At 54.3% G+C, this 16,151-nt stretch overlaps 1 protein-coding gene across 3 annotated transcripts in view; it reads right to left on the reverse strand.

Annotated features, from left to right (window-relative positions):
• CLUH (clustered mitochondria homolog) overlaps positions 1-12,563 on the reverse strand; it is a 38,571-nt gene extending 26,008 nt beyond the window's left edge. The window contains exon 1 of one of the 3 annotated variants that reach the window (XM_068910370.1): positions 12,498-12,563. Coding sequence is in view for 1 of the 3 variants with exons in the window: in XM_009690429.2 (XP_009688724.2) it covers positions 3,030-3,930 (901 nt within the window). In the remaining 2 variants the exon portion in view is untranslated. Of the gene's footprint in view, positions 1-3,029; positions 4,705-12,310; positions 12,360-12,497 lie in introns of those variants that run through there. The other 2 variants (XM_068910371.1, XM_009690429.2) reach the window with 2 other exon arrangements.
• Between the last annotated feature and the right edge of the window lie 3,588 nt (positions 12,564-16,151).

Consider the following 16,151-nt stretch of genomic DNA (forward strand, 5'->3'; position numbering starts at 1 on the left):
TGGCCTCAGCAATTTCATTTAAGAAAAAGGTGACAACATTTTAGGTGCTCATTTAGACAGAGGTGTCACGAGAAGAGGGAGATCTTTGCGCCTACTTCATGCTTCGGCAATGGTTCATTTTCCTTACCCCAAAGTAGAAACTGCCAGAGAGCAGATCAGTCAGCTGCTTTAGGAGACCTGCAGCTTTTTCTGAAACCCACCAATGCAGGCTAGGGACCGTGCTGAAAGGGGATATATTACAGCATTGGAGAGAGGTGGTATAGCAGGAACAGTGCTACAGTTGGAATAGTGGAAACAGCCATTAATTACCCACTTGCAGAGAGGGAATAGGGAAACCAGCAGCAAACCTGCTTCAAAGCCGACCATCAAGCCCAAATTCAGACAGGATGAAGTGAACAGCACAGGGAACGCAAGGAAAGCTTACCTGCTTCAAAGCAGGAGGTAAACAGAGCTACAGTAACCAGCCTCTGGTGCCTTTAGCATCTCAGCAGCTGCTGCTCATGTTCACTGTCACCTCACATACGTCCCTAACGTGAGCTGTTCATTTCTTTGACAGAGGAAACCACGGGCAAGCCAGGCTAGAGGCTCGGCTCTGGCAAGCTTCAGCAATGCTGGAAAGGAGGAGGAAAAGCACCACCCAAGAATGCCCCAAGAGATCATGTTTTCAGAAAAACAACATATCCCCAGAGGCCTGGGGAGAGCCCCTTGTTACACCTGCACAGCCAGCACAGCCAGAGCTCCTTTCCGACAGCCTGGGACACATGGAGAAGAGAAAAGCTATAGCCAGAAATGCAACATCTGGAGCTATTAGTCTTGTAGACAGGACTAGCCCTTCCCTTGCATTTGCCCCAGGCTCCTGAATTCAGTTTGGTCCAGCCCCTGCCCACACTGGGCAGGACAAACAGGGCAGGATCTCTGAACTTTTGCTCCTGCTGTAGCAGCCAAAAAGGGGAGGCAGAATTTGTCCCTAGGCATAAGGCCACGTGGAAGGGTGTAGCACGGACCTGAGACCCAGCACCTAACGTCAACTGCCTCAGCAGCAGATACCCTAGAGCGGGATATAAGAACAAGCATGGCTCGAGCACGGGCAGTGATACTACTACCCAGTGCCCCAGACACCCCCAGGTGCCACCTCTGTGACCAAGAACCTTTTCTGACCGTATTACAAACGGACAGCAGACTTTTACTGGCAGCTGAGAAGCAGAAGGAGCAGCTCATGAGATGTGCTAGCTCCTGTCTCTGTGCTCTTATTCCCTGCCCTGCCATCTTGCCCAATATTCCTGCTTCTGCCCAGCACCACACTCTGTACACATGACCCAAGGGACACAGAGGCAACAGCTCCATGTCCCCTTACACCACAAGATCCAGCTCTAGCTAGCACTGTCTTCAGTTGAGAAGCAAGAAATTAAACTTGGGCTGAGAAAGAACGGCTGTCCAGCAGGTTAACCCTCCGATTTACAGCCAACAATGTTTTTTTGGTTGGGTTTTTACAGAACACGGACATTTCAACAAAAACAGCATGTTTTGTTTCAACCCCCAATTCACAGCAACGCAAGTGAGCTGCCTGGAGGACATGCTGCCTACTCAGTGCTGACTCACGCTCTCCCTGCTGCGAAGCACAGCTTTACCTGCCTGTTCTTAAAGTGGGTCACTGATTTTTACTGCTGTGCTATAGCAGCACCCAAGAGGCAGGTTGCGAGCAGAAGCAGGGCTGGCCTTCCCACCAGCCCCAGCAAAGACACCGGAAACGGCATCCACTGGGAAAAGCATCTGTCTTCCCATTTCAGCAGATTCAATATGGCAGAAAGAACAAAAAAAAAACCCTAAAAGATATCTGCAAAGACTTTTTCCCCTGTTATTCATTCTCAGTTCAAGCATCAAGTGGGCAAGAAGCTCTGTTTCAGGTATAAGCCCTTGGCCTGCACAGAAAGCAGCAACGCGATGCAGGTCAGGACTACGTCACCGGAGCATACCGAAGTGTGCCGGAAGGACAACTGCACCTGTTCTCAGGCACTCCCACCACTCCTCCCCACTTACCAACCTTGATCCCACTGCTATAAACAGCAACAGGCAGATCCATTCCTCTCACACGCTCAGCCTCTAGATGCAGTTTTGCACTCCCAGTCAAAGGCTGTCGCTGCCAGGCTCCCCGGTATTGCAGGGGATACTCTGAGTCGCAGCGAGGATCCCATCCCTTCCAGCCTTGGGCTGTGCCCCCGAGTGAGTCTAAGGCACTTGTTAAGCTCTGCCTTTTGCAAGCTGGCAGCCTAGCAGTAACGGGATGTTCTCATTTTTACTCTGGAGCAGAGTGTGAACAAGCCCTGAATACATATTAAAATGAAACTGTCAGGAAAACAGGCAAAGCAAAATACTGAAGAGGGGAGAAGGAGGAACAGACACTATTTAACGGTAAGAAACATACTCGCCTGAACTGGATTTCACACCTGGTGGAAAGGGTAGGTAAAAGGATTAAGTTTCATCTTGCACCTGGACAAAGAGTACACACACTAAGGTGACAGGCACTATTCTGCTCATGCTTCCTATTTATAGCAACCCTGCTGATGTGCTAGGCACCTCACGAGCTACACTGATCAAGATCCTTGGCACAGCAGAAGGTTCACATCTGAACACTGCCGACCGTATACAATAATAGATGCAACAGACCTTGGGAAGTTTAGTTCTCACTGCACATGCGTGCAATGTCTTAGGCAGCCTCACCAACCTTGCAGTTTCATACAACCATTACTATTACAGAGCTTCAATCACATTTCGGTTTACATTTCAGTATTCAAGTTACAAGCAGAAGAGCCCTATGTTTGCTTGCTAACGTGGACAAGGAACAAAAGTCACTTTTTGGTAAAGAGCATAGCTGGGACAACTCACACCAGAGAAGGGATTAAGTGTAAACTTGCCTCCCTTCTCCTTCACCCTGCCCCATGCCATGGACACACACAACCACCCCAGCCCCTCACAGGCATCCAGGTCTTTCAGCTACATCAGGGGCAATCGAGAGCCCCTCCGCTGAGCACCTAGAAGTGTAAGCTTCTTTTTCCTCCTCCTCCTCTTCTGCTGCTGCTGCTGCTGCTTTGATGGCAGTACATGCACTTTAGAGTCGGGGTCACAATTTAAGCTGCCGCTGGGGCAAGCAGTACAGTCAGTCAATACAAAATCAGCACCTGTATCCTGAGTCTGAGCTAACGTCTCATCGTGGAGGGAGGACGAGACTGTCTTTGGGACGCATGGGATTTTTTCTGTGTTTGCTGACAGATCAGAGGTAGACGTTTCAAGTGTTTCACAGCTCCCCAAGGAGGGAGCAGCAGATCTGCATTTTGACACGCTGCCCAGATCTGTGAAGGACATTTCTGAATTCAAGGCTGTCGCCTCCCTGCAGCAGTCGGGGCTCTGCTGCAGGTCAGCAGGAAGCGCTCTGCAGGCCGCAGTGGCCACATGTTCTTCCTGGTTGCACGATCTACGATCTAAACTGCCATCCTCAAGTTTCACATGGCGCTGGCAGGCCTCGAGCAACTGAGCACCACGTAACAGCACTGCTGACCCTTTCTCAAGGTCGAGGGGAAGGACAGCCAAGGCATAGGATGCCTCTGCCTGCTGCAGTAGGCCAGTGGCAGCAACGCTGAGTTTCGAGCAGCTGCTATCGCAGGTCGTCGCCGTTTCTTCTTCGCCCTTGGCCTTGGGTAAGTCTTGGACGCGCTCTGTGCATTTCTGCAGGCTTTCAGTCACTGCCTCGCTTGGGATAACATCTGGATATGGCCCAGCACGCTGGGAAGCTTCTGGCATGTCCAGGAAGACAGTGCAGCTTGCGGGAGGTTTTGGTAAGAGGGGTGACCTCTCATCACACGAATTAAAGCTGCGTGTCTGGAAGATTAGATCAGTGACATGCCTACAGCAGTTTGCAAAAATGCTGTTTCCCATGATTACAAGCAACCCAGCTCATACAGCACTGTATTAGAAAAGTTAGTTTTGTCTGCAAATCTCTTGTTTGCCCACATCTATTTAAGTCCCCACAAGGCAATTCCCACAAGGCAGACCTCACCCTCTCCAGTTTGGATTTGTTAACGTTTTCACACAGTCAGCCCAATTCTCCAAAGAAAATTCTTACTTGGACCCAAGGTGACAAGAAGCACAGGATCAATAACTGACTTGGATCTGTGTCCATATACTCTTAAGTATACATCTCCTTCCTCCTTTCCAGTATCTCGGTCAGAATTAGATGCTGGATTCACAGCAGTTCTCCCAAAGCCCTTTCCAGTGACCTTCATCCTCTGCACATCATCTTCGCTGCCACCTGCCAACTGCAAAACTACAGAGCACCATGATATCCACAAAGTGCAAAACCAGCTCCCAGCAGCTGAAGATTTCCTCCTCTCTTCACTGCTCCAGAGAACAAAGATATATATGTATATCTAACAAGTTCTTCAAGCGCACTCTAAGAGCGGATCTCAGCCCGATTGCTTCAGCCTAGAAGCTCGTTATAAATAGACTGCTGATATCGAGTGCTGTACCAGTGCAGCATGGGACAAATGTTAGAGCACTTCAGCTCTGCCAAACTTGTAAGCAAATGAGATGCATTGAATTACAAGACAAGAGTTGTTACTATGGCATGCCTAGACCCAGGCAGAGCCATCCATGCTAAACAGACTAGCATAAAAGATCTGGCCAGTGAACTAGTGGGTAGTTTCCAGATGAATTTTCTGTCCTCTCTCCCTCCTCTGCCACATCAAAAATAAGCAGACTACAAAACCACACACATATAACCCCCCCCAAACCACTCCTCTCTCTATGCTTATTTAAGATATCTGATATTATGATTAAGATAACTGATGCAGGGATTACAGAGGTAGAGATTTCTGCAAACAGAAAGTGCCCTGGAAAGCCTACAGCCCAAGCAGGCATGGCACAGAGCCAGCGAGGACAAGGGCTGACACGACATAGTGAGGCCACTCAGCAGCTGCTGCCTCCTCCTCCTCCTCTCCTTCCTCCAGCTAAAGCAGCAGGCAGGGGCATACGTGTTCCTCCTCGCGCTTCTAGTGGTGCATGGGCGCACACACCCCAAACTGAAGCACTTGCTACACTTCATTCAGCTGCACTGGTCACTTCTGCGGTCCTGATTTTCTTGAACACTTGTAAAGACATGGATATTGCAAAGAAGTTATGCTAGACACGTGAGATTGGCAGTCTGAACACATCGGATCTGCCTGGGAAAGCCTTAGCATCTGTCCAAGCAACCTGACACCCCTCCTGCCCCAATTCCCAATTTCACTACAAGTCTCCTCTACAAGCCCCTTGAGTGCTCCACACCATTTCCCATATAAGGAAAGCCCCAACTCTTCAAAGAGAGGAAAAATAAGTGCCACATTCCTAGCATGAAAACCTCAATACTAGAATGCAACTAAGATAACACAGCTTATATAATCACTTGCTCAAGGCCAATCTAGCACAAACAAAACATACACGAGGAGAATCACTTCCCCGAAGAAAATCCTGGAAGCCTAGAAGCAGTCCTCAGAGCCTTACGCTCGGGGCAAACAAGCTGCCAAGGAGAAATGCAATAACAGCCTGAAAAACAGACCCAAAGCCCTTTATAGAAAACTAAATCCCTGACTAGCTCATATTGTTCTTTTTAAAGAGAGGAAGAAGAAAACAGACTAAAAATCTCTCCCACTCAAATCCATGCGAGTGACAGACCCAATAAGCGTAACTAAGGTTTCCGTGTTTAATATTTGTCACCCATTGGAGCTGCTCTCCGCAGCAATTTTATGGTGCAAGAAAGGCCTAACCTTGAACCCTTTAGCAACAAGGAGTCTCTTTTGCCCTAAGTACCCAGCATCAAGTTTGAAATTACACCTGCATCTACAACTAATGATTTTGCTGATGCTTTTAGATGATACAGTTTTGGTGTACTGGCAACTCCAACTCTCTCTTGCTCCTTATCAGAAGGGGCGAGCACAGTCAGTGCGTGCGCCAGGCTTCCATTAGGCACTATGAAGTTCCACTTGGAGTGGAGGGAGGTAAAATGAAAGCACAGATTCAATTTCATTTTAAAGCAAACCTGGTAGCTGGAACTGAAGTATGATTTGTTGCAATTAAACTTTATTTAAACATAAATATTATCATTAAACTTAGTAAATTGTGTCTCCCTTTAATGGTCGCATAGTCTAGCGATGCGGCTATCATGTTGATCAAGAGGAGAGAACACTGATTCCTCCAAGCAGGAAGTCAGGTCAGACAGGTGGCTTACATTGTGTAACAGTTCACATGTAACTGAATCAACAGCAATAAAAAAAAATTAAGAAAAAGCAATACAACACCATCCTATATTAATGATGCAATGGCATTTAATTATGTAGAAATAAGACTGCTGGCATTCGGTACACTTAGGAGGTACACAAAACAACAAAACTAAGCCATCCATACTCAAACTGGATCATCATGTGCTTCTCCCACCCCCGTATTTCCACTTCTTGAAGTGCACAGACATACTAAGGGCTGACGCTGCCAGAAAAACTAAGTGCCGTCCTGCCTGCGCTCAGAGCTTTGGCTGGAGTGAGCCGCAGCTGCCGTGGAGGGGCGCAGGGGGGGCACCAGGAAGGGGCACAAAGCACCAAGGTGTCATTTGCTGAGCACTACCCAGCAAGGGATGAAATCTCTGCCTCGACAAGAGAGCTGTTCGGGATGTTTCAAGAAGCCGAGCAGCATTTCTTTACATAGGCCAAAGTTAAGTTCAGTGCAGTGCAGTATATGCTAGTTTTAACAGGTGAAGGCTGGTGTAGACACAGCATATGCAAATTAAATTTTAGCTGAATAATGAATTAAATTGTTTAATGATTTAAAATCAATTGACTACATTAAATTGTTTAATTAATTAGACACTAGCTTCAGAGGTAGCCCAGTTGGAAGTGTTTTTGTAAGAGTCTGTCAGGGGAGATGGGATATGGTACAGACCTGCCTTCCTCCGCCTCCCCAGGGGAGGCCGCAGCTTCCCAGAAACTTTCAGCACTTGTTTAGATGCAACAAGCACTTCTTTTAATAAGAGCCCGCAGTGAAGTGTTGGAGCTGCTCTACTGCTGTCATTAAATTCAGGTTGGCTTTAACCCATCTGCGGGTACCGAGGGTTATAAGCACTGCATTCATTTCTCCGTGGCTTTACAATATCCAGGTTTGACTCGAGGAAGCGTGCTGGGCAGCCACAAGCTGCAGGACCTCTGGAGAGCTCACCGGCTCCCAACTGATGCCAACAGGTCTACTTGAGACATGCAGGTTCAGAAATCTCTTTTGCAGCACTGCCTACTCCACAGATATCAAGTGGGGAAAGTATTCATTTCTGTCTAAGGCATATCCACAGCATAATTTGTCCGGATAAACCTAAGCACCTTAAGCCACATTCTAGCCTACTTCAAAATTTGTGGCTTTATGTTCTTATTGATACTGGAACATTTGCGTTGCAGTTGTGCCCTAGGGCATTCACAGGTCCTGCAGCTGCTGGCTCAGGCACTTCCAGGCCACTGAAATGCCTTCTGTGCTTTGCACTTGGCACCCTGAATTACCCAGCTCTGCTCTCCACTTCTGGGAAGTGCATTCAGGCCAGTTTGAAAACTTTCAGTCTGACCAAAACTTTGGAAACTTGGTTCTGAAAGTAGGTGGCTAAGTGACTCTGCTACAACAATGACTAATTCAAACATTAGAAAAACCAGGAGCAAAGACAAGGACCTAAGGCAAAGCGCAAAGGTCAGCGCCAACAAAAACATCAACAGCATTAGGAAGAGACCATTTCTCAAACTCTCCAAGAGAGGAAAGCTGGAGGAAGGAATCACATTTCAGACAGATACTGTAAATAAGTCCACAATTCCTTAAATGCATGCATTTTATTTTGGCACATACCTTAGTTTTGGATAGCTACTGAAACAGCAAAAGCCCCAGAGAGTTAATTACCCCATTAAAGTTAGCATGCAGCTGGACCAGGAGACCATCAGGCTTGTAGACAAAGCCCACAGCCTGGGGTAAACGCTAAGACATGGTATCGCATCGCAGTGAGGACTCCAGTTTCACCCTGAGCAAGCACTAAAATCGGCCACCACGGCCACAGCTGCTGTTGAGAAAACTCAACATAGCACAAGCCTGTCAGGGCCAAGCTTCCTGACCTTGAGAGCCCAGCACAAGACCCCAAAGTGCCCGAGAGCCCCAGGCCTCGCAGCACTGGCAGCTAGGGAGCTCCAGGTATGGCTGTGCCTTGGGATGAGCCAGCAACATCTTTGGCAGCTCCTGCTGCTTGCTTCATCCTGCAGCGCGTCTGTCCAGGCTAGCCAGCGCCTCCAAGCCACACCGCAGCCCTGGACACCTTCAGGCCACACATCGCCTAAAGGAAACAGGCCAACACGTCTGCTCCAAGAGACTGCACCAGCACACTGCAGGATGCGGTCTGGGAACTCACCCATCCTGCAAAATCCTCTCTGCCAGGGATACCCAGCACTGTGGGTGGCAGGACGAGGGTTGCTATGAGCTGGGTTCACGCCAATGTCCCTCTTCACCCCAGCTGCATCTGCAGTGCAGGGAGCTTCCCCAGACTGGAGAAGGCATTACAGTCAGCAAAGCCAGGCTTACCCCCCAGTTCCTGGCAGCAGCATGCTTTGCAAGACATGGCTTGCTGTAGGGAATACCTGTACTACCATTTCCCCTCTCTCATTCAACTGGAATCGCACTTGGTTAACCAGTGGAGAGCCTGGTAAGGAGGGCTCGCATCAGCCTGCATTAAAATAACTTGCATAGGTCTAGGTAAACACCACAAGCGTCACAAACCTGCAATTTTACTTTGTTGGCTAGTAACTACAGGAACTCCTTTGAGAGCCTGCAGTTTCAAAGGCTTGCAATATAGCTTTTTCCTTTAAAGGAGAGGGAAGTACAAACTATAACCCCCCCCCCTTTTAAAGTGCTATTACTCTAATATCACTTGGAGATTACTTTGACTTACTTACTTTCACTGGACTGCCTCACCAGATTTTCCCCTCAAGACTGGTCAAAGAAAGGAGAGTTGAATGAGACACAGCTGCTCATTCTTCAGCTAGGGAACCGAGTTTATTTCTGCAAGTATAGATCTATTCCCCCACCCAAAGGTAGGTTTGTTACCTGTGCAAGCGCATCTTTGCGGGTTTGTCAAGAACCAGTGCCAGATAACCACCCATCCTAGACTAACGTTGGGAAAGGAGAACACAACAGAAAGCTCAGCCGCCTTATGTACATGTGCAAGCTCTGCTGCATCAATCACGCACCGGCTAGAACTTAGGACTGACACTAACATTTAGCCAGTCTTGCCACCCTGAAAGCAGATCACAGACAGGAGATCCAGGCCCTATCCAGTCCCAAGCCAGCAGGGACCGGAGCCACGCAGACAGGAAGATGGGAAGATATGTGCAGTAAAGGTCTCCATCTAGACTGGAACTACGCTGCTCCACAGGCTTCCCCCTCGCACCCTGCCCTCACTTGTGCCACGGACACCGCAAGAGTGAGGTGTTCGGGGTCTTGTCTCCTGTCAGGAAAACCCAACAGGGAAGCTGGCGGTTCAGACCCTCCTGGGGACCCTCTGCTAAAGCTCCCTGAAGTAGTCACCCCCTAAACCTCCCTACAGGGAGATGCCTCAACACTAATGCCAGAGAGACAGCTTGGAGAGACAGTACTTGTGAAAAACTGTCCTGCTTCCAGGTCAACCGACAGCCGCGACCACTAAGGGAATAGCCAGGCCTTGTTTTTAACCTTTCACACTCTGTTCAAGTACTACCCTTTGTGGACTGGTTTTATTTCTCAAAGTAAATAAAAAAGTGAACTTCAGACCTTTAAAGCTTCTGGAAATAACTTTCTAGTACAGCCAATAGAAGACAACGGAAGAAAGTAAATGGAGTACTGGAAAGCTGTACTTGGAGAGGGATCAGTGCCAAGCTTCGGCATTTACAGATGATCAAGACAAACACAGTACTTTCCAATACAAAGTTGTTTCTACTGTGCATAAGGTAGATATGTGTCTGCTGGTGGATTTATCCAGGTACACGTTCCTGACCTACTTCCACTTTTCAGCTGGGAAACCCACCAGCAAGGTGGCTGAGGGAGAGCAATGAACTTTGAGGTCTTCTAATGGGAGCTCAGCTGTGGCTTTCCCACAAGCACGACTGTTCCTAGTGCCATCCTCTTGGGCTCCCATCCCCCTTATCTTGCTGCACAGACACTGCATTTATCACACCCCTTTCCCTTTTTTTAACCTTGTAGCGATGATCAGATTTCTCTTGCACAATATTCCTCCAAATCTCCCCCCTCAGGACTGTTACAACTTTAAAAAAAAAAAAAAAGAAGCAGCAGCCAGCTGCCAGCATTTCAGTCCCTTCCAAAGCACCAAAGAGCCTCCAAGGTCAAGCGATAGACAGTGGTAGCAGTTCCCTAGATTAAGGATCAGTCTCTCTGACCTTGTTACTAATGTACAACTACACTTGCCTCCACACCAGTTTTCCATTAATACCTTCCTTCACCATGGGTTTTAACAGAAGACCGAAGACACGTCTGAATATACGGGTGAATTAGAACAGGAAAAGAGGGAACTAGTCAGAAAAAGCAAAATTCGGGGTGAGGCAGGGATTAAAAGCATTTACTTTACACTGACTAGAAGCACTGCTAAATTCGCACACAAGACAAACCTCTTCTAGGGCAGTGACAACTGCAAAAACAGTAATAATCCAAGAAACACAGCACACAATTGCTGTCTCTTGACCTTGCGTTAGTTAATAAGAATGGTAACTTAACCCATAACTTCCCTCATTAGAGAGCGCTACAAGATCCCAAATTGGGTACATTTTTGCGTCTTTCTGCACTCAGAACAATGAAACAGCCTCAACATTTTCGTCTCAATTGGAGGTGGAGAGAAGCAGTCGTCAATTCTCTTGCCCTTTGACAAGTGGAGGAAAAAAAAACACACACCCAATTCTGACATCTAGCAGAAAAGAAGAAAACATACTTCAGCAGCTAGATGCCCATTCAGAATATGTCCAGTACAAAGTTATACCAACTTTCTCCTTAGTAACATTTCAAAGACTGCTGCTATGTGAGAAGGCAATACAGAGCACGGGGAACAGTGGAACAAAGCGTTGATTTTTCCTGAGGAGAAAAAGAGGCCTGGGAACCAGGAACTCCTAACGCTCAATGCCAGCTCCGACAGACTCTCTCCGTTTCCACTGCAACGATAGCATTTCTGCGTGGGAGGGATGTGGCAAGAGGTTTTGATAGGCCAGCAGATGAAACAGATATTTTCAGCTGCTAGGACTGGCCTCAACCTGATGCTTTAAGAAAATGCAAGAGCCTTCCTTTTCCCTCCCCCCCCCAGATCCTATTAGGTGCCCAACCAATCAAGCAATGCTAAAACACAGAGATTTTTCCTCCTCTCTCCCTCCCTTCTCAGCAGCCAGCTTACACTTTGAAACCAGGGATTACACAGTGTAACTTTTTAACCTAGTTATTGGAATTGGAAATGTGACACCCATTTAGAAAAAAAAAAAAAAAAAAAGGAGGGAGGTGGGGGAAGCTTTCAACACCACCTTCCCCACACACTTGAATTATTTCCAGTCCACTCAGCTGCCAAACACTGACGAACTTTGGTTTAAGTGGCAAACTTCAAAAATTCATCTCGTGACCGTAAGAGCAGGGGAGGGAGGAAGTGGCGGGTCACTCGCTCCGTGTCCGTGACGACACGGACATCTCCCCACCGACGAAGGCAGCCAGCTACAAAGTTTATTGCTTTTACCTTTTTTGTTGTATGTTAAAGATGAGAGAAAAAGGTCAAACCTGAGATCAGCACTCACAACTGTAAGTTCTCGAGGATAAAACGCACCACACCTCAGCAAAATTCAGACCACCGGGCAGCCGTTAAGCCACGGCCACAGCTGCACAGCAGCGGGGGCAGGTCAGCGCGTGGGGACAGGCCAGGAGACAAGGCCGCGGCCTGCTCCCCGCAGCCTGAGCCCCTCTAGCTCGGGGCAGCGGCAGCCTGCAGGCAGCTAGTTACAAGGCGCAGTTTTCAGGCCACGCTGCGAGAGGGGCCGGCGGGCGCCGCCAGCTGCCCCCAGCCGGGCTCCGCGGCCGCCAGACGCGTCGCTTCAGAAATGAAAACGGCGGAAACGCGAAGGGAGCGGGCGGCGCGGCCCGACCCACCGGCCCGGCGGGCAGCGGCCTCCCCCCGCCCGCCCCGCCGCGCCGGGCCCAGCAGGCGGCGCCGGGCCCCGCGGCCGCGCTCCCCCCCGCGGCGCGCCGCGCTGAAGGTGACCTTCAGCGGGGCCGGGGCCGGGGCCGGCCGCTCCGCCGCCGCGCTGCGCCGCTCCGCCCGCCCGCGGGGCGCCGGGCCCGGGATGGGGATGGGGGGGGGGGCGGCGGCTCCCGGGGCCCGCGCCCCCCCCGCCGCCCCCGCCCGCCTCAGCGGCCCGCCCGCGCCGCCGCCGCCGCCGCCGCCTTACCGGGGCGCTGCTCGGCGGCCGGCGGCCTGGCGGCGGCGCGCGGCCCGGGCGGCGGGAGCGCGGCGCCCTGCGCGGCGGCCGGCGGCGCCATCTCGTCCGCTTTCATGACCATGGCGGCCGCTCCGCTCCGCGCCGCGCCGCTCCGCCCCGCCCCGGCGCCCCGCCCCCCGCCGCCACCGCCGCCCCACGTGGTGCCCGCGCGCTACGGCGCGCCGCCCGGGACCAACCTCCGCGCCGCCGCCGCAACGCCTTAAAGGGGCAGGCGCGGCCCGGCCCGGGCGTGCGCAGCGCCGAGCACCGAGCGGCGGCCCCGGGCGCGGCCGGGCCCCAGCGGCAGCCGGCGGCTGGGCGCGCGCGTGGCCGTGACCCGGTGCGGGACCGGGCACCGCCTGGGTGCCGGGCTGCTGGCCGCAGCAGGGCTGCGGGAGGGGGCCCCGGCTGGCGGCTGGCCCCAGACCGGCCCCGGGCGGGCCCGGTGCAGACCCCGGTGTCCGGAGCGAGGGGCAGGCGAGGGGGGTCCCCTGCGGGCCCCGTGGGAGCTGTGTGGCCGGCGCGGGGGCTGCGCGGTGCTGTGCAGCGCTGCCCGCCTCGGCTGGCGGCTGCGCGGTGCGCCCGGCGCAGAGCAGCGTGCGCGGTGCCGCGTGGTGTGCACAGCGCTGTGCAGTGCACGCGGTGCTGCATGGTGCATGCACTGCCGGGCGTGCGTCTGGTGCTGCGTGGTGCGTGTGCTGCTGCATGGTGTGCACAGGGCGGCGTGGTGCATGCGGTGCTGCGTGGTGCACGCAGTTCTGCGTGGTGCATGCGCTTTGTGCACAGTGCTGCATAGTGCTGTGTGGTGCATGTGCTGCCCCGTGGTGTGCACAGCGCTGTGCAGTGCACGCGGTGCTGCATGGTGCATGCACTGCCGGGCGTGCGTCTGGTGCTGCGTGGTGCGTGTGCTGCTGCATGGTGTGCACAGGGCGGCGTGGTGCATGCGGTGCTGCGTGGTGCATGCACTTTGTGCACAGTGCTGCATAGTGCTGTGTGGTGCATGTGCTGCCGCGTGGTGTGCACAGCGCTGTGCAGTGCACGCGGTGCTGCGTGGTGCATGCACTGCCGGGCGTGCGTCTGGTGCTGCGTGGTGCGTGTGCTGCTGCATGGTGTGCACAGGGCGGCGTGGTGCATGCGGGGCGGCATGGTGCATGCGCTTTGTGCACAGTGCTGCATAGTGCTGTGTGGTGCATGTGCTGCCGCGTGGTGTGCACAGCGCTGTGCAGTGCACGCGGTGCTGCGTGGTGCATGCACTGCCGGGCGTGCGTCTGGTGCTGCGTGGTGCGTGTGCTGCTGCATGGTGTGCACAGGGCGGCGTGGTGCATGCACTGCCGTGTGGTGCATGCGCTTTGTGCACAGTGCTGCATAGTGCTTTGTGGTGCATGTGCTGCCGCGTGGTGTGCACAGCGCTGTGCAGTGCACGTGGTACTGCATGATGCATGCACTGCCGGGCGTGCATGTGGTGCTGTGTGGTGCATGCAGTCTTGCGCGGTGCATGCGCTGCTGCATGGTGTGCACAGTGCTGCGTGATGCATGCACTGTGACGCGTGCATGTGGTGTTGTGTGGTGCTGTGCAGTGTGCACAGTGCTGTGTGGTGCTGCGTGCTGCATGCGTTGTTGTGTGGTGCATGCGCTGCCGCGTGGTGCATGCGGTGGTGCGCGGTGCGTGTGCTGTGTGCGGTGGTGCGCAGTGCCGCGTGCCCGGGGCAAGGGCTGCGCTGCAGGTCTGGGCTGTGGCCAGTGCTGGCGGCTGGGCGCAGTGCTGGCGCGCGGTGACCTTTGCAGCAGGCCGCAAGGATGGCGGCGGCACAGGGCCAGGCGGGTCGCGTGTGGTGGGCAGGAGCGTGCGACTCCTTGTCCCGGGGCTGGACCGGTGCAGGGAGAGGCACGGCCGCACGGATCTCCATGTTTTATTAAGGAAAAGGCATACGACAGTGAGCGCGGAAGCGCAGCCCCCTGCTCAAGCCCCGGGTGTTCAGAGAGCACATTTGGAAAAGCCCCTGGTTAGAAAGCAAAGCCGACGGCAGCAGCATCCCGGCGCCTAACAGCAGCCCTGCGCCCTCTGCACCCACTGTTGGCCCTGCTGCGCCTACTGCCGCCGCTGCTGGCCCCCCTGCACCCCCTGCAGCCACTGCTGGCCCCCCTGCACCCCCTGCTGCCGCTGCTGGCCCCCCTGCACCCCCTGCCGCTGCTGCTGGCCCCCCTGCACCCCCTGCACCCCCTGCAGGCCCCCCTGCACCCCCTGCAGGCCCCCCTGCACCCCCTGCACCCCCTGCAGCCGCTGCTGGCCTCCCTTCACCCCCTACACTCACTGCACCTCCTGCGCCCCCTGCACCAGCTGCACCCACTGCTGCCCCCCCTGCACCCACTGTTGGCCCTGCTGCACCCGCTGGCCCAAGGTGCTGGCTGCCACGGGCCTGGGCCGGGGGCGCCCGCGGAGCAGCCTGCCTGCGGGATGGGGCGAGCGGCCAGTGCCAGCGCCCCGGCAGGACCCCACACAGCCCCCGCCGGAGCGAGCAGCCGGATTTGGGCGTGGGAAGAGCCAGGGTGTCCCGGCCGGGAGCGGCGATGGCGCTGTCCTCGTCAGGGCCCGGAGCGGGTCCCTTGGACACAGCAGGGTCCGGGCGGCGGGGGCAGGCGCCTCCCCGGGAGAGGTTCGGCCGTGGTTCGTGCCCGGCGCCTGCGTTGGCACCAGCCTGCGCTTCGCCCCGGGCAGCAGAAGGCGAGGGGGGTCACAGGCGGGGGCGGCGTGGCCCCCCAGCCCTGCCCGAGCGGTGCTTCGGAGCCCGGGGGCAGCAGCCCTGCCGCAGCGGGGACGGGGACGGCGATGGAGATGAGACCCAGATGGGGACAGGAGGGGGATGAGAGCGGGATGGGGATGGGATGGGACGGGATGGGATGGAACGAGATGGGGACAGGACAGGATGGGGATGGGACAGGGACGAGACCAGGACAGGGTTGGGGATGGGGATGAGACCAGGATGGGGACGGGGATGGAGACGAGACTCGGATGGGATGAGGACGGGGATGGAGACAAGACTCGGATGGGGATGGAGATAAGACTGGGATGGGGACAGGACAGGACAGGACAGGGATGGAGACAAGACTGGGATGGGGACAGGGATGGAGATGAGACCGGGACGGGGTTGGAGATGGGGACAAGACCAGGATGGGGATGAGGATGAGGACAAAACTGGGATGGGGATGGTGATGTGGACAAGATTGGGATGAGGACAGGAGGGGGATGAGGACAGAATGGGGATGGAGATGCCTCCTTGCGCCGCCCCGCGTGGCCACCATCACCTGGCTACAAACGCCCTTCCCCGGGGAGCGATAGGAAACGCTGCCATCATCATCATCATCATCATCATCAAAACGAGGAGATGAGCGAAGCCAGCCGGTGGAGAGCTTGCAGCCCTTGCACAGCAGCCGGGCGAAGGCTGCGGGGGGCGGCCGGTGCGCGGGGGGCTCCCAGCCCGCCACTCGCGCCGAGGACGCCGACCGGGCGCTGCTGCAGCCGCAGCTGCTCCACGCTGCCCCGCCGCCGCGCTGCGCCCCGCTCACGTCCCCGCTGCGGGCACCGCCAAGACGGGGGGGGCAGTGCCGTCGTCCCCCGCCACCGCT

The sequence above is a fragment of the Struthio camelus genome, chromosome 16 (genome assembly GCF_040807025.1).
Source record: "Struthio camelus isolate bStrCam1 chromosome 16, bStrCam1.hap1, whole genome shotgun sequence".
Taxonomy (NCBI): Eukaryota; Metazoa; Chordata; class Aves; order Struthioniformes; family Struthionidae; genus Struthio; species Struthio camelus.